The 25484-nt window shown below is 42.0% G+C and overlaps 1 protein-coding gene across 2 annotated transcripts in view; it reads left to right on the top strand.

Annotated features, from left to right (window-relative positions):
- riox1 (ribosomal oxygenase 1) overlaps nt 1-25484 on the top strand; it is a 92830-nt gene that overhangs the window by 15302 nt on the left and 52044 nt on the right. For both annotated transcript variants that reach the window (XM_072264863.1, XM_072264864.1), the window contains exons 3-9: nt 9894-10033; nt 12425-12524; nt 15696-15809; nt 19695-19801; nt 22496-22603; nt 23464-23498; nt 23613-23791. In XM_072264863.1, the coding sequence (XP_072120964.1) occupies nt 9894-10033; nt 12425-12524; nt 15696-15809; nt 19695-19801; nt 22496-22603; nt 23464-23498; nt 23613-23791 (783 nt within the window). The remainder of the gene's footprint in view (nt 1-9893; nt 10034-12424; nt 12525-15695; nt 15810-19694; nt 19802-22495; nt 22604-23463; nt 23499-23612; nt 23792-25484) is intronic.

Below are 25484 nucleotides of genomic sequence, written 5' to 3'. Positions count from 1 at the left end.
AGTTACATCACAACTTATGGTGAAACACTTTCTGTTGATCTTATCATCACACACTATCTTCCTGGTAGTGGAAAATAGAGCCCAAGTTTTATTTTTTTAAGTTGACATAGCTTAAAGAATATATATTAGGTATTAGTAGCTTGGAAACGTTTCAACCCTTTGTGATAGACAGTGTTTTGATGCAGGTCCTCCGTATTATTGATGATTATTTCAACAGTGGTACACTTTCTCTTTTGCTTCAGATGATAAATTAAGCTCGTTGCAAAACAACAACCATAATTATTAAATGGTGAAACACTAGCAGTGCCTGTTTAGAGATACTTAATACCTAACTAATATCTTACTTACTTATGATGACACTTCACTGCACTGAGCTGAGGCTGTGGCCTGCTGTAGATGCTCTAGACTCATTTTTATTCTAAATGCTATTTGCTTACTTCTATTGCTTGCATAATTTGTCCCCCCCCCCCCCCCACATTGGTTGTCTTTTTATGGGTTATTTTGGGGTGTTTTGGAGCTACCTGTAAGGAGACGAATCTCAAGGTTGTATAATGTAGAATAATTGAACTTTGAACTTGAGCTTTGGTGGTCCATCATGGTACTTGGATTTAGTAAATTGAAGTGGTTAGAGAGCGACAGTATTAATTTGAGCAGGCAGATAGAAAATAGGCATAAATTAATATTTCACTGACTTCTTTTGAAGGCATAAATTCTTTGTTTCAATGCATATTAGACATCTATTCCTTCAAAAAAAGCTGAAATAGATTTTTCCCAATGGGACTTGCTGTGGACATTTCTGTGATTTCACCATAATTTATGCTATATGTTCTTCCTTTAATTTGATTGTGATGTTGCCACGGTAACGGCTTGTTGCCAGGAGATATCGATTGGTAATGCTTAGAATTATGGGTAGAAAGTTTGAAAGTACTTTTGTTTCAGATCTTTTCCCGCATATGTTTTAACTTTACTTCAAACTTTCAATGTTGTCAGAATTGTTTGCCTTCAGTAAATGGAATTTTATTGCAGAAGAGTGATGACAACAAAGTAGAACTTAAATGTGTGACTATTTCAATGACATCTGATGTCGTTCCATCAGCTCTTGAAATTACAGTGGTCTAGCATCACTTCAGTTGTACAGAACGGATCTTCACATGTTTGTATGAGGTTTACACACTTTCCCCGGTTAATAACTTCAATAACTGATGTCTCTAAGATCTTAGAGGAGAAAGGAAGTATTCCAGGTATTGATAAAATATGGAAAGGAATGAAGCACAGGCTGAGGTGAGGACGTACAATGTATTGGGGTTTATCCTTTAGATTGAAGTTTCTTATACATATAATACTAAAACCAAACTCCACTCAGTAATTGATAGAGACTGCCTAACTTGCTGATGTTTGGAGTCACTGGCACTATCTTTATTCCTTAGTAAAATATGCCCAGTAAAATCTTTTCCTCTGATTTTCTTCCTTGTTAATTGTATTGTCTCTGATCTGGCCCGACAATTAAGTGCTAGATGGCACCTAATTAATTAGCATGTTTATTTTGGCTTTTTTCTTAAAGATGTGCTGTGTGCCTCCCGGCTACCGCTGTGTTCTTCGCGAATCGGTACAGTATCTGTCCAGGGCCCGGGTGTTGGGGTGGTGCGACACGGGGGTGTCATCTCACTGTCGATCAGGGCAGGCAGCTCACCTTCTCCTATGACTGCCCGCCTCGATGTCGAAGGTAAAGGTTCGTCGTCTGCTGTGGCTGATGTGGAAGGCTTGCTTGACTGCTGAGCCTCGCGCATTTTTCTATCATACAGTTGTTTGTAAGCACTCAAACCATCCTACAAATATCCCCTAAACCTACGTACCCTTTCAAAATTAAAATCGTACTTTATCATTGCAGCGAAGTTCCCACGCAGTTGCTTCACTTTCTGCATTCGGTTTTGATTGTTATCATTTCCTCTTCCAATTGCATCAGCTCTTCATATATCAGTCCTTGGTCATGGGATGCCAAAACCTCTTCAACATCATCTTCGTCAACTTCCACAAGCCAAACTCACTTTGTCCTTGCTTCGTTCACCACGATCGAAACGCTTAATTATGTCTAGTTTTACGCTAAGTGTAACACCCTTACTCTTTCAGGCTTTTCCAATATCTCAGAACTCATCTTGCTAACGGCTGCTCAATGCAACGTGTTTAAGCAATGCCGTTCCGAATCCGGGGCAGAGTGGCTGCTCGGGGCGCGCGCTGCCTTTCTTCGTAACAGTGAAAACACCTTCTGAAAGCGAAAACAGGGTACTAATGTAGGTCTTTCATAACAGTGAGGTTTCGTAAAGCGAATGTTCGAAAAGCGGGGGACACCTGTAATACCTAATGCAATGTAAATGCTATGTAAATAGTTATACCGCATTGTTTAGGGAATAATGACAAGAAGAAAAGTCTGTACATGCTCGAACAGCAAGTGCTGGAAGAACACTTCTGGGTTTTCTAGATTTGCGGTTGGTTGAATTTGCGCATGTGGAACTCATGGATAAGGAGGGCCGACTATATGCCCAATGATTGTAAGCGGATTCGTTTCCTTCACCACCCACTGGCTAAAGAAATTCCTCCTCATCTCTGTTCTGAAGGGACATCCTTCTATTCTGAGGCTGTGTCCTTGAGGCTCCCCCACAACAGGAATTATGGTCTCCACGTCCACTCTATCTAGGCCTCTCAATATTGGATAGCTTTCAATGAGACGTCTTGGGGATCTGCTTTTGTTTCACTGAGACAGCTGGCTTTCATGTCCACAATATGTTGTTTGCCTCTGCCTCTCTCTGCTTTGCACTTCCTGAAGCACTAAATGACTTTTTTTTTTCTCTTAAATGATGGCATCCGTTAGTCTCGCGAGACCATGGATCTGCGCCTGGAAAGTCTTTCTTCAGTCTGTGTTAGAGAAGCGTCTGTTGTGGTTGTAGAGGCCCACACGGGAGTGACAGTCTCGGCTGCAGCGACTGCACGTGAAGGTGCTGTCCTCCAGTGTTGCCTTGGTGCTGTTTTTCCGATGAGTGCGTTTTTCTTCAGCAGCAAGCCTCAGCTTTTCATCTCCTTTTTTTAGACCTCTGCCTAGCCTCCAGTGAGAGCGATCGCTCTCGACATTCCCACCTCTCGACATTCATTTTCAGTGACTTATGTCTCTCTTGCAAATGTCTTTGAAACGAAGATGGGGCCGCCCTTGTGCTCTCTTGCCGGAGGCCAGTTCCCCTTACAGCAGGTCTTTCGGGATCCTCCCGTCTGACATGCGGTGTACGTGGCCCAGCCAGCGGAGACGGCATTGTTGGAGCAGGGTGAAGAGGCTGGGTATCTGGGCATGGGCCAGGACCTCATTGTTGGTGACTCGGTCAGTCCACGTGATGTCCAGGATGCGTCTCAGTCTGCGAAGGTGGAAGGCGTTGAGATGCCGCTCTTGTCTGGAGTAGAGGCTCCAGGTCTCGCTGCCGTAAAGCAGTGTGCTGAGGACGCAGGCCCTGTAGACTGCAACCTTGGTGTGCGTCGTCAGCTTTCTGTTCTCCCAGGCTCTCTTTGTCAGCTTGGTGAATGTTGAGGCTGCTCGTCCGATCCGTCTATTGATCTCAGGGTCTAGGGAGAGGCTGTCCGTGATGGTGGAGCCAAGGTATGTAAACTCGTGAACTACCTCCAGCTCATAGTTGTTGATGGTAATGGCAGGGGGGTGCTCAACGCCTTTGCCCAACACGTTGGTTTTCTTCAGGCTGATGGTCAAGCTGAAATCCTGGCAGGCTCTTGAGAAGCTGTCCATGAGGCATTGCAGTTGCTCTTCAGAGTGTGTTGCCAGTGCCACGTCGTCTGCAAACAACATGTCCCTGATGAGTACTTCACGAACCGTGGTTTTAATGTTTACCTTTCAGCACACCATAGTTCAATTTCAGATTCTGTAGTTTATACCTTCAATCTGTAAAGTCCCACATCTCCAATCATCTTAAATCTAACTGAGCTCCTCTTCATGCCACTGCCCAATCAGTTGACATGAAAACGCTCTGCAGGCTTGTTTCTTCCCACGTTAATCAGAGATTGTTCCTTTCTTCATAGAAAGATCTATTGAGAATATTATTGACTATTATTTCATGGAAGCCTTAGGCAGCTGTGTTGCTCCTTTCTGAATATTTCATCCATCCTTCTGAATTGCTGCCATCAACTTAAGTGTATTTTAAAACTTAACTTTCTTTGCCATGCCTGACTCCTACTGAGTTTTCCCACCACCATGTTCGATGGTTCTTAAGCCACCATTTCCTTCACTCAAGGCACAGTGCAATGGATGTCCCTACGGTGAGGTTATTTATTGGGTTGTTTAATTATCATGGCACAAACATTGATGAGCTTCCTGGCCCTGATTTTGATGTGTCTTCCAGAGCTGATAACTTACACTGAGCTAACTATTGTTGCCTTGGTATCAATGTTGTTCTTCCCTGTACAGGATGGCATGAGCTTAATCAAGATCAAATCAAGTGTTTTGCTATTTAACTATGTACCTGTATACCGTCAAATGAGATGACATTTCTCCGAACCAGGGTGTAAAACACTGTGGTATACATGACACATAATAACTTATGAAAGCAAGGATGAAATCTGCAAATAGATTACACATAAATAAACAAACTAAAGTGCATAAATTAAATATTGTAAAGTACAGAACAGATTAACTAGTGACACTTTGTGATGCACCAGGGAGTTCAAGCCTAATGGCCTGAGGGAGAAATTGTTTCCCATCCAGACTGTTCTTGTTTTTATGCAATGGAGTCTCCTGAGATGAGATACAAGATAAGCACAGACATTTTGGCTGCAGATGTATTGGGCAGGTATTGACAGGGTGTGGAGGACTTTGGCCAACTGGGGGTAAATACCTTTGCAAGACTATAGAATTGTGTGTCTGTATTGCTTAATACCTAGATCAGCAGAGAATCATGGTGCTGCCCTCTAGCCTGCTGCTGTATACCACAAGGCTACGTGACTTAAGTGTTTTTTCCCTCTAGCTTGCTTATAACAACAACAAGTGTGGAGATGTTGAACAAACCATACCCGTTAGAATCAACCATAAAGAGACTGATTGTAAGCGGAGTTGTTGCCCTCCGGAGGAGCGGTTCTCCGTGTCACTTAAGTAAGGGGTCTCCTAAAGAATTCCTGGGTCTGAGTTGTGTGTGGAAAAGGAAATTCCCTAACGGGGGAGTAAAAGTAGAGAAGTGATGTAGGCTGCTGCGGTCATGGGGTTAGGTGTTGGCATGGGGTCAAAGTTTCTAAGCATTCTCAATTCAGCCAGAGGCATAGGCCAGGCATGGGCTAGATGTGATAAGGGCAGAGGCCAAAAATAATAGGTTGTGTTCCATATATTGGAGCGTATTTCTGCCAGTCGTTTTTTAAGGATTGTACACGATCTCCACAATTTGTAGTTCCATTTGCAACCCTTCAGAAAAATGAAGCAGCGGTGTCTGCATGCAACAAGAGCAGATGTTGTTTGAATGTGAGCTGATCAGTGGCAAACTGTACTCAAGACACACAGTTGCAATAACTAGAACAATTTATACTGGAAAACTCAGCGGTACACTCAGACCCCACATAGCGCTGATTCGTTTCAACGCAGTTATTCAATTCTTTATTGAAATCTTAAAAAGTGACAAAAATTCATTCTAAACACTTAAAACTGCTCGAGAGCACCCACCGTTACAATAAACATTCAATCAGCCAATGAGAGCGCTTTACATACTGTCTGAACCAGTCACAATCATGTATTATTTCACACTCCGCCTCTCCCATGTGTGTAAACGTTCTTGTTCCCTCGCCAATTTATTCCATTTTTCTCACCCATAATGTCTGGAAAATGGCTTGTAACTGCCAGTGAGGGTAGTACATCTCAGATGTCTAGGGAAAGCATTAGCATGGATGTGAGACTGCAAGTGATATGGTGTGAGGGTGTTAATGATGGTGATGTTGAAGAGTTACTGCATTGTCATGGTGAGAGCCTTAATAACGAAGAGCTTTGAGAATTGTCAGAACAACGTATCCTGGGTGAATCTGAGGACACAGATGGAGAAGAGGAAGCTCCAGCAAGAAATCTCACCTCAAAATTCCTCAGCACTTTCATTACCACAATCACGCAAATCATGGACCAGTTCATCGACAATGACCCTTACTGGGAGCGAAGCAATAAGGCAAAGAAAGGTGTTCTCATCATGATTTCCTGCTACAGAGAACTGCTTTGTGAGAGGAAACTTAAAAGGCTGTCAGATCTCGACATCTACTTGAAGGAGAAGCTGAAGTTTGAGGAGGACCTGGTCCTCCCTCTAAGATGTAATCAGCACCCGCTCCCCTCCGCTGCTGCTGTGATGTGTTGCTGCTCCACTGATGTCTAGGTTAGGCCTACTTGCATGTTTGTTACTCCACGAATTACTGTGTGTACATAAAATAATACATCATATATCTCTGGTGTGATTTTTTTTTAATATCAGGCACACCTGTCCATTTACGTAATGTTATAATGACCCCACATAGCGCTGATTTACATAGCACCCCACCTCCAAGGAACACATCCTCAGCTGTAAGCGGGATCTAAGTATAGTAATACTCCTACCAACAATATTGACTACGAAATGTATTAGCCACATCAACACTGTGCTTCAAGAGCAAGTTAGAGACTAGGTGCCCTGTGACAATAGACTCAAGTCCTCTCCTCCTAAAGCTTGCCACAAGTCAAGAGGGCAGTGGCGTTCATTTGCCACCGATGGATGTGGAGGCCAGGTCATTGGGAATATTTAAAGTGAAGGTTGATAGGTTCTTGGTTAGTAAGGGTGTCAAAGGTTGTAGGGAGAAAGCTGGAGAATGGGATTGAGAAGGATAATAAATCAGCCAAGATGGAATGGCGGGACAGGCTCAATGGGCCGAATGACCTAATTCTGCTTCTATGCCTTATGGTTTTATGGCATGCATTGCAATTGGCTGGGTAGTTTCAGGTGTGAAAACCTGAGAAGCTTCGTACCATTTGGGACAAATCGGTCCATTTAATTCTTACCCCTTGTACCATCTTTAACATCCTCAACATGGTTCAACCATTCTTGCATAAGTTTCTTTTTCTTGACTAATTGGCTCCTCAGCAGCTCTGAAACATTTGACTATTATCAATGAGTGGAATGGGTGGCAGCATCTGGGAAGATAATCATTTGAGGGTACCTCTGAATCTGACTTAGCGATCTTGTAGTGGTTAGCGTAATGCTTTTGCAGGTTCAATTCCGCCACTGTCTGTCAAGAGTTTGTATGTTCTGTCCTTGACTGCACGGGTTCCCTCCACAGTCCAAAGACTTGTGCGGGCTCATAGGTTAATTGGTCACATGGGTGTAATTGGGCAGCGCAGGGTCATTGGGCCAGAAGGGTATCTCAAAAAAAATCTTCAAACAAATTAGTGAATCATCCTGGTGAATGTTAGAAATCTGCTTACCCTTTCACTCTGTCAGTTCTGCATTCAAAGGATGACCCTCTGTAATTTCCACCCTCTCTCCCATCCAGAACAAGGATAAGATTTCTCTTGTTCTCATTTCCACCTGACCAGCTTCCTCATTCAGCGGATCATACTTCATAATACCTGTCACCATAATTACAGATATTACATCAGTCTGTTCTGTATCTTCTATGAAACATTTGAATTTGAATTACCAGCATTGTTGAAGCAGTTTACAGAATATATTTAATAGTTCTTTAGTGATTCATTTTGTGTCATTATAATGCAGGTCTGGAACAAATTAAAAACAAAATGCAGCTCTGAATGACATCAAAGAATCTACAGAAGCATTTATCATAGCACAAACAAATTATAGCTTTGTAACATGATGTAATATTTGTGTGGGAAGCGAGTGAGCAGTTTTCCTTCATTTAGTCTTGCCAGTAAGGGGAATATTATGACTTATTCCCAACTGTCCTTGAAAGTAGCACCAAGTCCCTTGAAGCACCACACTTTGGATGCATTTTCTCAAGTACTTAAATTCGAATAAATCTCTCAGTGAGGCTGTCAAAACTCCAGCTGTAAATGTTTACTTGATATAATCATGCAGCAGTTTCACATCAGTTTCTAATGGGTGTGTATTGATAGCACACATTTGGTACCAATAAAGCACTTTGGGTTGAAGAGGCTGTAAGAATATTTCATGTGGGAAATGCAAAAATCTCATGTGAGACCATAAGACATAGGAGCGGAATTAGGCCATTCAGCCCATCGTGTCTGCGCTAGTATTCCATCATTATCCCTTTCAACCCCATTCTCATGCTTTCTCCCCTTAACTTTTGACGCCCATAATAATCAAGATCCTACCAAACCTAGTTTTAATTATACCCAATGACTTGTCCTCCACAGCAGTCCGGCAATAAATTCCGCAGATTCACCACCCTCTGGCTGAAAAAATTCCTCTTCATCTCTGTACTAAAGGGACTTTCCCTATAGTGTAGAGTCTCGGACCAGAGGGCTGTGCTGTCTGTTCCTAGACTCCCCATCGTAGGAAACATCCTCTCCATGTCCATTAGCTAGGCCTTTCAATATTCAAGCAACACACATCAAAGTTGCTGGTGAATGCAGCAGGCCAAGCAGCATCTGTAGGAAGAGCTGCAGTCGACGTTGCAGGCCGAGACCCTTCGTCAGGACTAACTGAAGGAAGAGTGAGTAAGGGATTAGAAAGTTGGAGGGGGAGGGGGAGATCCAAAATGATAGGAGAAGACAGGAGGGGGAGGGATAGAGCCAAGAGCTGGACAGGTGATAGGCAAAAGGGTATACGAGAGGATCATGGGACAGGAGGTCTGGGAAGAAAGACAAGGGGGGGGGACCCAGAGGATGGGCAAGAGGTATATTCAGAGGGAGAAAAAGGAGAGTGAGAGAAAGAATGTATGCATAAAAATAAGTAACAGATGGGGTACGAGGGGGAGGTGGGGCCTTAGCGGAAGTTAGAGAAGTCGATGTTCATGCCATCAGGTTGGAGGCTACCCAGATGGAATATAAGGTGTTGTTCCTCCAACCTGAGTGTGGCTTCATCTTTACAGTAGAGGAGGCCGTGGATAGACATGTCAGAATGGGAATGGGATGTGGAATTAAAATGTGTGGCCACTGGGAGATCCTGCTTTCTCTGGCGGACAGAGACTTCTCTAACTTCCGCTAGGCCCCACCTCCCCCTCGTACCCCATCTGTTACTTATTTTTATGCACACATTCTTTCTCTCACTCTCCTTTTTCTCCCTCTGTCCCTCTGAATATACCTCTTGCCCATCCTCTGGGTCCCCCCCCCCCCCCCGTCTTTCTTCCCGGACCTCCTGTCCCATGATCCTCTCGTATCCCCTTTTGCCTATCACCTGTCCAGCTCTTGGCTCTATCCCTCCCCCTCCTGTCTTCTCCTATCATTTTGGATCTCCCCCTTCCCCTCCAACTTTCAAATCCCTTACTCACTCTTCCTTCAGTTAGTCCTGACGAAGGGTCTCGGCCTGCAACGTCGACTGCAGCTCTTCCTACAGATGCTGCTTGGCCTGCTGCATTCACCAGCAACTTTGATGTGTGTTGCTTGAATTTCCAGCATCTGCAGAATTCCTGTTGTTTGCCTTTCAATATTCAATTGGTTTCAGTGAAATCCCCCCATCCAGCGTGTACAGGCCCAGAGCCATCAAATGTGAGGAGCATTCTAACTTGGGTTTACCTGAATGTGTGCAGTATTCATGAGGCAAAAGGAACACATACTTTGTGCACCATTTACTCCATTCTGCAGCATAACCATTTCTTGTCCTAATGCGTAGCAGAAGCTGAAATACTTTTAAGACATCGAGTTGAAGAGATGTTCTCCTGGTTGGCTTTAACCTTAACTACTTGCTGAAGGTTTGTTTATTGTCTTTCCTCAGAGCAAAGATACAAGACCCTGGACAGGACCATCATTATCAGTACTCCTTCGGGATCTACGTCACATACAGAACAGCAAGGAGAGAGCGATGAAACTCTTTGATTGGTTAATAGCACCTGTTGCTTCAAAGAAGTTCTTCAAGTAAGTATCTGCAGAACAACAGCACAGATTTTCATAAACTCACGCATTTAATAAAGTGACTAAAATAACCTCAACTGGATTGAAGTGCAGTAAATGAAATGTCAGGAATCATTTCTAAATGAAGTGCTGATTTGAGATTATAATTGTCAGTATTATTTAAGATGATAACTGTTGTAAGATTACTCTTGTTAAGACATTGAGACTGTACTGTGGGTATGGCATTGCATCTTTTGCGAAGAAATAATTTCAGTTTATGTCTAAAAAGGTACCTAATGCCCATTTGTCTTCATGGGGTGGATTGTGTTCACTTGGTGAGCTTGTCCTGTCTATTTAAGGCAGATATTAGAAAGGCACAATAATTGTTTAGTTAGCTATTGCCCATTACGCTCCTGGCATTTGGGGCAGCAATGAAGGTCCTCGTCTTTGGCGGTGTTCAGGGCTTCCTTCATCATGTCAGTTGCTTTCTCTTGGTTTTCACTACTGTCAGTCATGCAAATCCTGGATGGGGGTTCAGGAATACCATCACATTCAGATGTAGAAGGATTCTTCATTGCTGTTTCCATAATAATTTAGTTTTACCTGTCAGATTTGTTAGCCCTGAGCTGAACCCCCTAACCTGGAGGGTCAGTGGACCACAATTGGTCTGGTCTCTGTTCTTTGACTTGTTTGGCATGGATTACCCCAAGAGCCAAAGCATAAAACCCTGAATCCAACCAGCATAGCTCAGGTTGTGGTCTTAATAATTGTTTAGAGATGATGATTATTTTGATTTATCATGTTCCCTTCCCTACCTATTCAATCTAACTAATTCTGCTTATTAAGTGTTCCCAAGCCTTTAAAGGTTATGAATATTCATTGACTTGGCTCTCTCTCCTTACCCTGTCCGAGGTAAATTTGCACCATTACTATGCTTGGAATGAACGTCCCAGAGGCTGCAAGAGTAGCTCTGTACTCTGGTGCTTAGATTCCAGGACTCTCCTTTGTTTGGTGAGAGTTGGCAGAAATCAATCGTATAAGCCGTTAGTGCAACTGCACTTGGAATACTATGTATGGTTTTGTTCACCGTTATAGAAAAGACACGGTTAAACTGGAAATAATGCAGTGAAGATTTACAAGGGTGTTGCCAGGACCTGAGAGATGGGTTATAGAGAGAGGTTGGCCAGCTAGGTCTGTATTCCTTCAGAGCTAGGAGAATGAGGGTCAACCTTATAGAAATGTTTAACATTATGAGGGGCAAAGATGAAGTGGTTGGTAGCAGTCTTTTCCCTAGAGGAGGGTTGTCCAAAACTCTTGACATAAGTGCATAAATTTAAGGTGAAAGGGGAAGGATTTAAAAGGGACCTGAGGGGCAACGTTTTCCAGGCAGATGGTGATGAGGATCTCAAATGAGCTGCCAGAAGACATTTTGGTGTAGAGGCATGCATTGTAATATTATTTAAAAAGCACTTGGATGGGTACATGGAGGGTCTTAGAGGGATATGAGCTGAATGCAGGAAAATGGGACCAGCTGGGTGGGAACTGTGGCTGGACTGGTACTATATTGTTCAATGACTCTAAATATGAAGCAGCATATCAAAATGACGCATAGACTTTTATTTCTTGTTCAACTATTGTAGATTGTTGTAACATCCTTGGTTTTGTACAAGTCTCTCACCCATTCCCTGCTCCAAGGACGTGCATCATGACGTTTACTGTATCACTGAGATTAATCTTACTCCGAAGATCTCCCCAAAGTAGGGTGGTTGGTAGTTGGGTGTCTGATGTTAAACCCACTATCACACCCAGGAAGTAGACAGGTCGAACTTCCAATTCATGTATGTGCAAATGTGACCATGCAGTTTTATTCCAGATTTTCCTTGTAAAGTTCTCCAAAATCTCGGAACTCTCCAGCTGCAAAAGTGAATATACAAATCAAGTTGGACTGTCTTTGTAAATAGGTTGGCTTTTTATGAGATCTGGATCATGCATGAATGCTGGGAATTTCAAAAGAGAAAATGATTTCAGAGTACAGTGAGGAAGTTGTCAACAGTGCTGACACCTTATGAGTAATTGAATAGGATAGCACTGGGAATAGAAGATCTTTGTTTTGAATTGTTTGAATTGGACAGATGGGTTGTAGCAGCTGTTAACAGCTATAACAATGCAACCATTGTGGGAAAAAAAATCATCCCTTGATTCAAAACTTAATTAGAGTGCAACCTTGATGTAAAGCAGCTGTCAACAGGACAAATTTTAACACCCATATTATAAATTGAACTAGCATTTGCCTAATTTCTGTCTGGAGAGTCATGATAATATCTGCAATGTAAAGGGATGTGAGGCTTTTCGGACATTGCACTGTATGTATTTATAGAGAGAAGTCTCGCTCGTAATTGGATTTCTGCATTTCAGAGACATTTGGGAGAAGACCCCAGCCTTGATCAGACGCCACAATGCAAACTACTACAAGGGATTCTTCTCTTCAGAAGATTTTGACAGAATACTGAGAGAGGTAAATGCATGGTAGTGTAGCGGTTAGCGCAGTCACTTTACAGTACCAGCAACTGCGGTCAATCGTTATGCCTGTCTGTAAGGAGTTTGTACGTTCTCCCCAAGACCTCATGGATTTCCTCCAGGTACTCTGGTTTCCTCCCACATTCCAAAGATGTACACGTTAGTAGGTTAATTGGTCACGGGTGCAGTTTGGCGGAACAGACCGGAAGGACATGTACCGCAATGTATCTCTAAATAAATGGATAGATAAGCAAATAAATATATAAGTAAGTAGATATATTTTATTCTCAGTCTCTGACCAAGTCAATCAGGATGGTTGTCTCTCAAGGCAAATATGTGCTCCTAAAACATAACTACACAACACACAATCTTACTTAATTACAGATTTTCAATTTACTGGTTCGCTTCACTTCCTTCCCATTTGAGGAAAAACTTGATTCAAGTTGAACTTTTTCATAAAGTTTCGATATTTCTGCACTGCCACTCAGACCAAATATTTTTACTTCCTAACTTCACCAAAATAACTAGAACAAAGATTGAGCATTTTAAATTCTACATTACTATTAAAAAAAAATATTTATCTAGAAATGTAGTCATGCCGACTTGTTGCCCAACCTGAAGTTGCCACACATAAACCCTGGAAGCCTAGACTTGTGTAGACTGCATCACACTGGCCTTCTGTGGTATAGAATCCAAGGGAAGATGTTGACGCCACAAACAGCAGAATAGAGGAAGGGACCATATTTGAAAGTGTCAAAGCTGGGGTGATACGTGTTTTAAAAGTCTTTAACATTCCAAGATTTTAAAAAATTCATTAAAGGAATTTTTTAAAGTTAATTTTTTTTAAAAAGTTAACCTAAACCAAAGTAGCATTTAAAAATGAATCATTAAAACAAAATAAATTTTAAACAATAACTTGCCCTTCTCTGCAACCTCTCAATCTGTGTCTTGTAATCCATATTGAAATTAGCAACGTTTTAGATCCTGTACCCAGGTCTTACCACAAAACCTGAGGCAATTTCCCAGCAGAATTTTGGGAATATCCCAACAAGATCTCATTTTGTCTGGGGTCCAGCAGTGGGCTGAACTGATAGATCCATTTTTAAAATCTGTCAGTAAATCCCAGAATACACAGGAATACAAGCAGGCACTTTAACTTGGATGTCAAAATTATGCAGACATGATCAAGCAATTCATTTGTTCAGACCAAACATCAAAAGGAGAAGAAATATAATCTAAGTGATTTTGACTGTGAAGTGTTTGTTGGTGAGAGATGGGGTGGTTTGAGTATTTCAGGAACTGCTGATCTCTTGGGATTGTCATGCACAACAGTCTCTAGAATTTACAGAAAATGGTGCAAAAAAACAAAAAAAATCATTCAGTGAGTGGCAAACCTGTGGGTGAGAAATGCCTTGTTAATGAGAGGTCAGAGGAGAATGACCAGACTGCTTCAAGTTGACAGGAAGGCGACATTAACTCAAATAATCACATTCATATGATGTAAGTTGACCCTTTCCAAATCTTTTGCAATAATTTTTTGTTCATGTATGGAGGAGCGGAGTTAACGACAAGTAATAATTTCAGCCGCTGTAATATGACAGCCCAATTTCTGTTTGTTTGTTTTTTTTTTAGTTTAGTTTCTTTTTAGTTTAGGGTTTTTTTTCCTCCTTATATCTTTTTCATGGTCAGTTGCTATGAGATTGGGAGGCTGAACTATATTTATCACTTGGAATCTGTGCTTGTACATGTTAACTGTTATTTTATGTAATCCTGATCTCTTTTTATTATTATTATTGTTATGCTTATTAATTTTGAAACTTAATAAAAAGATTGAAAAAGAAAAGACAAATAACCACGTGGTGTGCAGAAGAGCATTTTTGAATGCACAACACATCGAAATTTGTTGTGGATGGGCTATAGCGGAAGACCATGAATATACCCTCAGTGGCCACTTTATTAGGTACAGGATGTACCTACTACAGAACTGCTGGAGAGAACTATGCTACACATTAAGTGTGCTTCATTGAATCAGTTCAAAAAATGTTTATTCTGAGTTAACATATTCGTATACGATTCAACTTGACCACAAATTTCATGCAGAATGCAAATGGATGTTCTGGAGGATAAATTATTTTGATGTGTTGCAAATGGGTGGCTTATCTGCCAAGCGATTTCCTTAGGAAAAAACTCCAGAGTGAAATACCTTACTTCTTCATGCATGAAGGAAGCAACTTTATTACACTGCTGAAAATGTTCTCAATTCAGTATTTCCTGATGGCTTATCAGAATAAGGAGCAAGTTAATGAATTGTTCAATCTTGCTTCTCCATCCAGTTAGTTCATACACATCATTCCCAATTTCCTGTCTTTGTTCCAAGTCTCAGCACCTTTAACAAAAATCGGTTGCTTTAGCCTGTGCAGCCTTTCCAGGGAAGTCTTCCAGATTTCTTCTATAGGAGTGGAAGGGAGTACTTTGTTTTTAATCTTGAATAGTTTAATTCTAATTTCAAGGTTAGCACCTCTTGTGTTCAATTTTCCACCCCCAGAGAAATGCTTGTTTTTCTAGGGTGCCTAAGACTTTTTCACGGTACTGCACATCAACAAAAAATACAGTAAGGGTAAGAAAGAAATCAAAAATGAGTAAGAAAGCTAAATGCAAGGCAAAATCTATGAAATGGTAATGTTTCGCAATGTGTAAATGCTAGGAGAGCAGCAGCCATATATCTAGATAGATGTTATAATCTATAAGCGTACACATGATTACGTCAATGATGACAAGGTGACAGAGATAGTAAGTAATCACTTTGGCTTTATACTACAAGCGGGAATAACAAAAGGCGTTTAAAATATATATCAGCATCTAAGGTATTCACATGACATTAATCACAGCATACTCCAACTTTTCTCACCTCTCAATATTTTGGCGGTTTGCAGATTATATCAAACTAAATTGAGAGTTCTTCTTTTATTTTTATGTAGGAATTCAGTGCAGAACCATACTTCGCTCTGCATACAGAGGGAAGGCTGCTTCCAGATAGAGACTCCAGCTGTAATGATTTAGAAATTCTACTGCCTCAGCATTTTGCACAACTGAGTTGGATGTATGTCATTAGAGTGTTCATCTTTGTTTCAGAATCAATACTGATAAGTTCTCTTTTTTTATTTTCAAGGACATTGTCAATTTTGAAGTAAACCTGGATGTAACAAGTTATTTTGATGGGGAAAAGGAAACCCATACTCCTACTGGCAGGGCATTACCTGCGGTGGTGTGGGACTTCTATAAGGTAAGCAGCAGCTGTATCTATAGTGCTGGTGTGACAGTGGTTAAAACATTATTTCAGACTGGGCTGGAGATTTCAATACTTTTTCACAGCTGTTATAAATTCTGCATAAGTTTATGGATAAGGGAATTTTTTTTTTCATAAATGGGTCGTATTTCTAAGTTAGTCAAGTACATTTGTTTGCACTGACCAGATGGGAAATCTATAATATGAATTTTCAACGTTGTGCATCTCCACAACAAGCTTTTTTTTTTGCTGGAGTCACTTACTTCTTGGACAGTGAAAAATACTAGTTATTAATGAAATGTGGCTCCGTAACATTGATGGTCATCTACTGAAACCTTGTCTGGATGTTCACCCTTCATATCCATGTCTCAGCACGAGTGATTGTTGTTTCTTCTCTTGCGTATCTGTCATTTAGTATCAATCAAGTCTGGCTGTTTTGTGCCGTCTAAATTGACTAGACAGGTAATTTCCAAGCTGGCAAATGGTTCCAAAATGCCATGCCAAAGTCAAAGTATATATATCTCACCATATACTTCCTTGAGATTCATTTTCTTGTAGACATTTACAGGAAAATAAAGAAATACAATAGAATTCATGAACAACTAAACATGCCAAAGACTAACAAACAGCCAATGTGCAAACTAAGACAAAATGCAAATACAAAAATAAATAAATAATGCTGAGAACATGCTGAGAACACCTTGAAAGTGGGTCTGTAGGTTGTGGAATCATTTCACAGTTGAGGTGAGTGAAGTTACCCATGCTGCTTCAGAAGACTGTTAAGTGTAGAGTAGTATCTGTTCCTGAACCAGGTGATGTTGGACCGAAGGCTCTTGTACCTCCTGCCCGATGAAAGTTGTGAGGAGAGACCACTGGCTAAATATCAACTTCCTTGCAAGGTCATAACTCTCAATCCCACAGCCTGTTTCCTCATGGTTCAGGAGTCTGATGGTTTAGGGTAATAACTGCTCCTGAACCTGGTGGTGTGGACCTGAGACTCCTGTACCTCCTGCCAAATGGTAGCAAGAAGAGAGCATGGCCTGGATGGTGGGGGTCCTTGATGGATGCTGTTTTCTTGTGGCGTCCCTCCTTGTAGATGTGCTCAATTACGGTGAGGGCTTTGCCTGCGATGAATTGGCCTATATCCACCACTTTCTGTTGCCATTTCTGTCCCTGGGCATTGGTGTTTCCATACCAGGCCGTGATGCAGCCAGTCAGGATGCTCTCCACAGGGCATCTGTAGAAGTTTTCCTGAGTTTTGGATGACATACCAAATCTGTGTCAACTTCTAAGAAAGTAGAGTTGAAATAGTGGTGGACTGGCAAATGGATCCAAAATGGGCTTGGTAGCAGGCAGAGGGTAGTGGTGGGTCGGCATTTTTCTGTTAGGAAATCCGTAATAAATGGTGTATCGCGGAGATTGGTGCTGCAACCATTCTCTTTGTAATGTATGGATGAGAATATAAATGGTCTGATTAGTAGTTTGCAGATGACAAAGTAGAGGAGACATGGATTACAAAGGAAGTTTTCTAAGGATACAGCAAGACATAGACCAGCTGGAAAGTTGGCTGGAGTGGTGGCACATTGAACTTAATCTAGACAACTGTGAAGTGATGCACTTTGGAAGTCAAGTTCTGGTAAGATTTATAGAGTAAATGGCGGGAACTTTAGGAACATTGATCTACAGAGGGACCTTAAAGTGTACAGGAAGTCTGTAACTCACTGGAAGTGACGACCTATGGATAGGGTAGTGAGGGAGGCATTTGGTAAGCTTGACTTGATTGTTGGGACTTTTAAGTAGAAGAGCTGGGATAACATGCTGCATCTGAACAGAACATTGGTTAGACCACTTTTGCAGAATTGTGTACAGTGTGGGGTCACCACACTACAGGAAGGATGTGACAGTGCAGGAGAAAGTTCAAATGATTCAATTTAATATCAGAGAATGTAAACCATGTACAGCATAAAATTCTTACTCTACACAGACTTCCACGAAACAAGAAACCCCAAAGAATGAATGATAGAAACATCAGAACCCAAAAGCCCCCTCCCCTCCCACACACAAGCAACAGCAAAAATATTGACCCCCTCCTTCCCATTTGTGCCAGCAGATGCATTGACCCCCCCCACCCCCTCACCATCTAGCAATAGCAAAAGTCCCTCCCCCAAAGAGACCTTGATATAGAGTCCATCAAAAACTACAACCATCTCAGCACTTCAGTATCTCAGACAGGCTCTCTCTCACCAACGAGGAAGAGAGGGGTCACTCCTGCAACAGCAAGAGCAGAGAGCAGCAGCTCACTGTTCCGATGTTACAATCTTCCACGTCTCTTCTCCCGAGTTGAAGACCGACAGGCTGTCGCTCTTCACCAAAGGAGAGAGAGTGGGGGTGTGGCTATCACTCGAGTACCTGGTCCTCCTTCCGACGGCAGCACACGCCACCTGCTGTCCTGATGTTCCTGTCTCCCACAATGTTTCAGTCAGTGAATTTGATGAGGAACTGGTATGTCCACTGGGCTTCTCCCAGAAGTCGCATGTTTTCCAGGCTGTTCCTGGAGACAGTGAAGCGCCAGGCCGCACAGCCGGAGCAAAGACCCACTACTTATGAAGAACCATACTTTGAACTGTAGGTCAAGGTCACCAGTGTGTTGCCTGGGATGGAGGGCTGTAGTTATAAGGAGAGGGTTTGGAAAAGATGGGTTTATTTTCACTGGAACATTGAAAGCCGAGAGTTTACGAAACAATAGTGGGCCTAGGTAGGATAGATATCTTCTGTTATCAAAGGCAGGGGAATCTAGAGCAGAGGCAAATACAATTACAATGTCTAAAAGGCATTTAGACAGGTACTTGGATAGCAAAAGCATAGAGGGATGTAGGCCCAATGGAAGTAAATGGGATTTTCTTAGAAAGGCATGGATAAGGTGAGCCAATAAAACTTTATTGTCATTGCCCACAACAAGATTGTGGGTCTACTCAGGTCCATGCAATGTATAATGCATGTGGTATAGCTTAATTTAAAAGAAAACATTTACATGCAACGAGTGACTTCGATAGCCATAACACTCAAAGGCCATTGGCAAGCCATGGTGAAGCGTCAATCACATGCTCAACAGCCCTCGGAAAGAAGCCGTTTTTCACTCTTGTTGCCTTGGCTAAGATGTTTCAGTATCTCCTACCAGAAGGCAGGAGATTGAACAGACAGTGCCGGGGATGGGATGGGTCTTTAATATTGTTATAGGCTTGCTGTGGGCATCAAGAGCTGTAGATTGTCTCCAGGCCCCGGTAATTGAGTTCCAGTGATATGCTGGGCCATCCTAATCACCCACTGCAGTGCTTTGTGATCTGTCTCACTGCAGCTAAAGCACCACACTATCATTCCATATGTCAGTATGCTCTCTATCACACATCGATAAAAGTTGGCCAGTAGTTTTTGTGGCATAGCTTGTTTCTCTGATTTATGATTTTATGGTCCATAACTGCGCATTCAGTCAGGACAAGCAATGCAGGAACTGGCATCCCGGTAATGAAAAGTCACAGTTAATTCATTGAAATACTCAGTTTCATTGTTAAATTAATTTCAGATCCATTTGTCTGCAATATGCTTTCTCTAATTGGCTTTTTTAGCTTGGAACATGGCTATTTATTCTTGTTGTCATATGGAAAGAAATTAAATTATTTGGGAATGTAAATTTTGAAGATTCTTCACCTGCTGTGTTGTCATAAGTCATAATTGTTTGGAACTCTATTAAGAACAAGGAAAAGAGTCGCAGGTCTTAAATTCTGTTTTTAGTACAGTCCTTCCAAATGCTTTCTGATTTGCAATGCAAATACGGTGTGAAAATTAATCGAAATTTGCTAATTAAATTTGTGTTTCTGTTGGCAGAAAGGGTGTTCTTTGCGCTTGCTGAATCCTCAGGTCTTTTCTGGAACCGTTTGGAACGTGCTGTCTATTCTCCAGGAAGCTTTTGGAAGTATGGTTGGAGCTAATGTGTAAGTATCTGTATTTTTTTGTTCATAAGTGAGAGAGGTTCACTGCTGTACAAAATTGGCTAAATGGCAGGAATACAAATCAGAATGAGCTGTCTTCACTGGCTAAAGGGAATACCACAGAATTCTTGTGTTCTTTGTGTGGAGAAGACAGGAGAATGGATTTGAGAGGGTTAGTGGATCAGCCATGATGAAATGGTCAGGTGCGAACGGCCAAATAGCCTAATTCTGCTTCTATATCTTATGGTCTTGTATATCTTGTGATCATAAAATCTGCCAGGATGGAATGATGGCATAGACTCTATAGGCCAAATGGCCTAATTCTGCTCTTATGTCGTTTGGTCCAGTTTCTCCTTGTTGTTTCTTTTCCTGTGAACACAATAGTTAAATATCCTGCCCACCTGTGTTATCAATACAATAGGCATATAGGAATATTCAGGTTTTTCTTTTGTTTCCTACTTCAAATTCCTGAATTTAGGATTGAAATGAAGTTAAGACTGCAAGATACATATTTTCAAATTATTTGAGGCTTCTTGGACTGTTAGCAAGTTCAGCATAGATTGTCCATCCCAACCTGCTGTTAAGGTTGGTGCTGTGACAACTTTTTGAACTGCCGTAATCCTCCAAGTGAAAGCACTTCCACAGTGAGATTGGGTTAGGACCACAACACCATAAGAAGTAGGAACAGAAATAGGCGATTCGGCTCATCAGGTCTGCTCCGCCACTGTATCATGGCTGATTTTATTACCCCCTAACCCCATTCTCCTGCCTTCTCCCCATAACTTTTGATGTCCTTATTAATCAAGAAAACAACAGCCCTCTGTGGCAATCAATTCCCCAGAGTCACCACCCTTTGGCAGAAGAAATTCCTGCTCATCTCTGTTCTAAGTGGACATCCTTCTATTCTGAAGCTGTGCCCTCTGGTCAAGACTCCCCCACTAAAGGAAAGAACCTGTCCACCTCCAGTCTAAAGGTCCTCCATTGATCAAGGTCAGCCATGGATACAGCATCATAGCTGTCTACGTATTGATAAGCAAGTCAGAGCAGTACGATATGGGGAGCAAGCTGTTGCCCATGCAGCAGGCTCCCCCTCTCCACGTAGCTTATCAATCCAAAGGAGTGGCAGAATCCAATGCAGTTTGGCTCTAGCAATGTTGCAAGAGTTGGAATTCAGCGTTGAACTCCTAAGGGACTCCAGCCCTGGATTTTTCCTCTGGGTTTACTCATGAATCCTTCCCATTGTATGGGTCTAGCCACAAGGTAACGGAGGTTAGAGACCAGAGTTTTCCTTCCAGATTGAGCAGCCCACCACGGCTGACGAGCCCCATCTGCCCGAAGCGACTGGTTTGAAGGCGCATTTAAACCTTCTCTTTGCACTAGAAACAGTTCTGCCATGCTTTGTAGCTCAGCCACGTGTGAACACCAAGAGCTGCACTTGGTTGTCAGAGGCAATTTGAGATGCACTCTGTTGGGAGCATTTAAAAGATAGTGGGAGCTTATCCCCATTAACACAACCAGTTGTAACAACCTGAAGGAAGAAGCCCCATTCTCGCCTGGCAGCACACACAAATTGCTGGCGAAGCTCAGCAGGCCAGACAGCATCTATGGAAAATAGTAAAGAGTTGACTTTCAGGACAAGACCCTTCAGCAGGATCATTGAGTCCATTGTCCATTGCCTTTACAGTGGTCCTATTTGTTGATATCATTTATGCTAATCGACAAATTATTAATATTGAAGACTTGGTGAAGAAAAGCCATTGAATTTCAAAGCTAGGAGCTGGACTTCCTTTTTAGACTGTCATTTCCACCGCAATTTTTTGGCTTGAATGTTACTGGCTGCTTATTATTTAAACTCTTTAAAATCTTGTACTTAATCCTTTGGTTCTAAAAGTATTGATTAAGTGCGTTGGTCTTTTGTGATGTTTCCCTATGACTTTAATAACTGAAGTTATTCCCAAAGTAGAAGTAAGTTTATTGTTTTATTTCTGATATGCTAGTTTATTTTATTACAATATAAAAATACTTCGGTAATTTGTATCCCAGTGTGTTTGGAATTCCCAATAGTCTGACTTTTGGCTCAGCAGGGTTCTATTCCCAAATTCACTACAATCACAAAAGGGCCCAGTTCACACACTCTCGAGAAAGAAAAATGCACTAGGACCCCATTCCCACACTCACTGTAAACACATCGGGACCCCATTCCCACACTCACTGTAAACACACCGGGACCCTGTTCCCACACTCACTGTAAACACACCGGGACCCTGTTCCCACACTCACTGTAAACACACCGGGACCCCATTCCCACACTCACTGTAAACACACCGGGACCCCATTCCCACACTCACTATAAACACATCGGGAACCCATTCCCATACTCACTATAAACGCACTGGGACCCAATTCCCACGCTCACTATAAACGCACTGGGACCCAATTCCCACACTCACTATAAACACACCGGGACCCCATTCCCATACTAGATGATAAGAAATTTTTAGCCTTGCTTTAATTCAATACAATTCAATAATCTCTTGCTAGTTATATTCTGGGAGCGCTTGTCAAGCTCTTACTGATCTTGTTGTATAAGGAATTCTTATCCGTTTATCATTTCTGAAGCTGCTAAATTCAGTTGGAATGTCAAACGTTCAGTTTATCGCAGTGATATTTTTATGTGCATTTTGTTGTCTTCTGAAGTTATCTAACTCCTCCCGGGAACCAGGGATTTGCTCCACACTATGATGATATTGAAGCATTCGTGATTCAGCTGGAAGGGGCAAAGCACTGGCGTGTCTATGATCCTAAGTATGTAACACAATCTGTTTCTGTGTGATACTGTCTGCTCCTTAGACTTACCTCAGTAATGCTACGTTCCTACATTGCAATTAAACCTTTCTGCTTTTTTTGACCAGCTCTCATCATATTGTATCATTGGATGGAACTTAATGAAAAATACCTTATGGCTGAAAAGAATTTCATATTTTCACCAGTCAAATAATTTCTTATCTTATGCTAAGAACTGACTGCTAATTCAAACATGCGGACCTGCACAGACACAAGCAGTAGGTTGCTGATGGGAGCATAAAAATCTTTGTTGAAGAAGGATGTTGGAAAAAACATTCTTAACGCACTTTAACCTTGAGAGTGTGAACCCTGCACTTTCAGTCCTACTTGAGGCACTGCCTCTTAAAGAAGTCCTTGGTGGAGTGATGGGCTGTGCCCGTGATGACCATTTCTTCTTTGAGGGACAGAGCACGATTACAGGCCCCTTCCAACTCTACGCACCCATGTCACCCAATTGCACCCATGTGACCAATTAGCCTGCTAATCCGCATGTCTTTGGAATGTGCGAGGAAACCGGAACATTGTAAGCTCCTTACAGTCCGTAGCAGAATTGAACCCAAGAGTGTTACGCTAGTCACCATGCTGATGTGCTGCCCGTACTTCAGTCTACCTTTACGTAGCGCTAGTGAGAGGTCGTCAGTCTGAAGGTTTTCCCTGTTACCCTCTCTGCATATGCTGCTTGACTTGCTGAATATTTCTAGCATTTTTTGTTTTTGCTTTGCATTTTTAGCATGTATTGAATTACTTCATTAAGTTAACTTACTTCTGCTGCATTAACAAAGTCTATTTTGGTGCCAAAATCTGTTCAACTGTATTCACAGATCAGCTGAAGAAGTTCTTCCTAGTGTTTCAAGCCGTAAGTACCCTCAGAAAGTTGTATTCTGTTTGTTTTAATGTATTACAGAGTCATTTTGTACTGTATAATGAGCATCTGAAACAGGAGTAATTGTGCTTCCTTGTGCTGGCCCAGGTAACTTTAATCAGCACGAATTGAGTGATCCTATTATGGAAACCTTGCTGGAGGCTGGAGACATGCTGTACTTCCCAAGAGGCTTTATCCACCAAGCAAGCTGCACGCCAGACACGCATTCGCTCCACATCACCGTGTCAACTTACCAGAAGAACTCATGGGGAGATGTGCTACGTAAAGTAGGTGGATACTTTTGATAATTATTCAGAAATGTTGCATATAGGTGTTTTTATTCCAAATAATCCTGTCCCTCTGAGAACAGGAATACATTTCCTCTATTTTGCAGCAAACCAGTCAATTGAGCCCTCTGGGGTGATAATGACCTGTCGGTGAATTTTAGAATCAGAATCAGGTTTAATGTCAATGACATATGTTGTGAAGCTTGTTGTTATATGGCAGCAGTACATTACAATACAGTAAGGTGTGTGTACATATATATGTTAAATTAAGTAGTGCAGAAAGAGAAAAAAAGAGTAGTGAAGTAGTGTTCATGAGTTTAATGTCCATTCAGAAATTTGGTGGCAGAGTGGAAGAAGTTATTCTTGAATCATTGAGTACACACTATAGGCTTGAGATTGTTAATCCATTTCTGAGATAGGTTGAATGGTTCCTTGTTGAAGAGGTTTTTCCTTTTCCTCAGCAATTGTTCCCTTAAGAAAGCAGATTGCAGGAAGCAAAATGGTTGCAGGCAAGCTCTGTCATTTATTGGAATTACCAGTAATGGATGTCTGAATGACTTCAGGTTCTGTTCTTCATCTGTGATAAGTTCAGTGGAAGCCTGACCACAAGTTATGTACAACCACCGATCAGGATCGTGGGTTGCAAATGCTGACCATTGAACCTTGGTTTTTTCCATGCTGGCATCAGTATAGTGCTAGACAAGCCATTCAGCCCACATAATTATGCCATTCTTGATGGCAATTTATACCAAAAGTTCTCCTGTATATCACCCATGTCCCTCCATTCACTTCATATTCCTGTGTCTATTTCAAGGTACAAAGTAAATTTGTTATCGTAGTACCCATGTATCACTATATACAGGCCTGAGATTCAATAAATCCAATTGCAGTGATAGAATCAATAAAGACCACACCAGCTGGGCAAACAAGTGCAAAAGACAACAAACTGGGCAAGAACATAAGATGAAAAGTCCTTGAAAGTGAGTCCGTAGATTGTGGCAACACATATCAAAGTTGCTGGTGAACGCAGCAGGCCAAGCAGCATCTGTAGGAAGAGGTGCAGTCGACGTTTCAGGCCGAGACCTGACGAAGGGTCTCGGCCTGAAACGTCGACTGCACCTCTTCCTACAGATGCTGCCTGGCCTGCTGCGTTCACCAGCAACTTTGATGTGTGTTGCTTGAATTTCCAGCATCTGCAGAATTCCTGTTGTTTCTGTAGATTGTGGGAACCTTTCAGTGGTGCCAGAAAATAAGACCATAAGACATCAGAGCAGAAAGCAGAATTAGGTCATTCAGCCCATCGAGCCCGCTCCGCCATTTCATCATGGCTGATCCCGAAACCCATTCAACCCCATACACCTGCCCTCTCACTATATTTCTTGATGCCCCGCCCAATGAGAAATCTATCAACTTCCGCTTTAAGTATACCCACGGACTTGGCCTCCACTGCAGTTTGTGGCAGAGCATTCCACAGATTCACCATTCTTTGGCTAAAAAAATTCCTCCTTTCCTCAGTTCTAAAAAGTCTCCCCTCAATTTTGAGGCTGTGCTCTCTAGTTCTGAACACCCCTACCAGAGGGAACATCCTGTCCACATCCACTTTGTCTAGTCCTTTCAACATTCAGTAGGTTCCAATGAGATCCCCCCACACTCTTCTAAATTCCAGTGAGTACAGGCCCAAAGTTGCCAAACG

Source organism: Mobula birostris, chromosome 8, assembly GCF_030028105.1.
Source record: "Mobula birostris isolate sMobBir1 chromosome 8, sMobBir1.hap1, whole genome shotgun sequence".
Classification (NCBI taxonomy): Eukaryota; Metazoa; Chordata; class Chondrichthyes; order Myliobatiformes; family Myliobatidae; genus Mobula; species Mobula birostris.
This window is presented reverse-complemented; position numbering and strand designations above follow the sequence as displayed.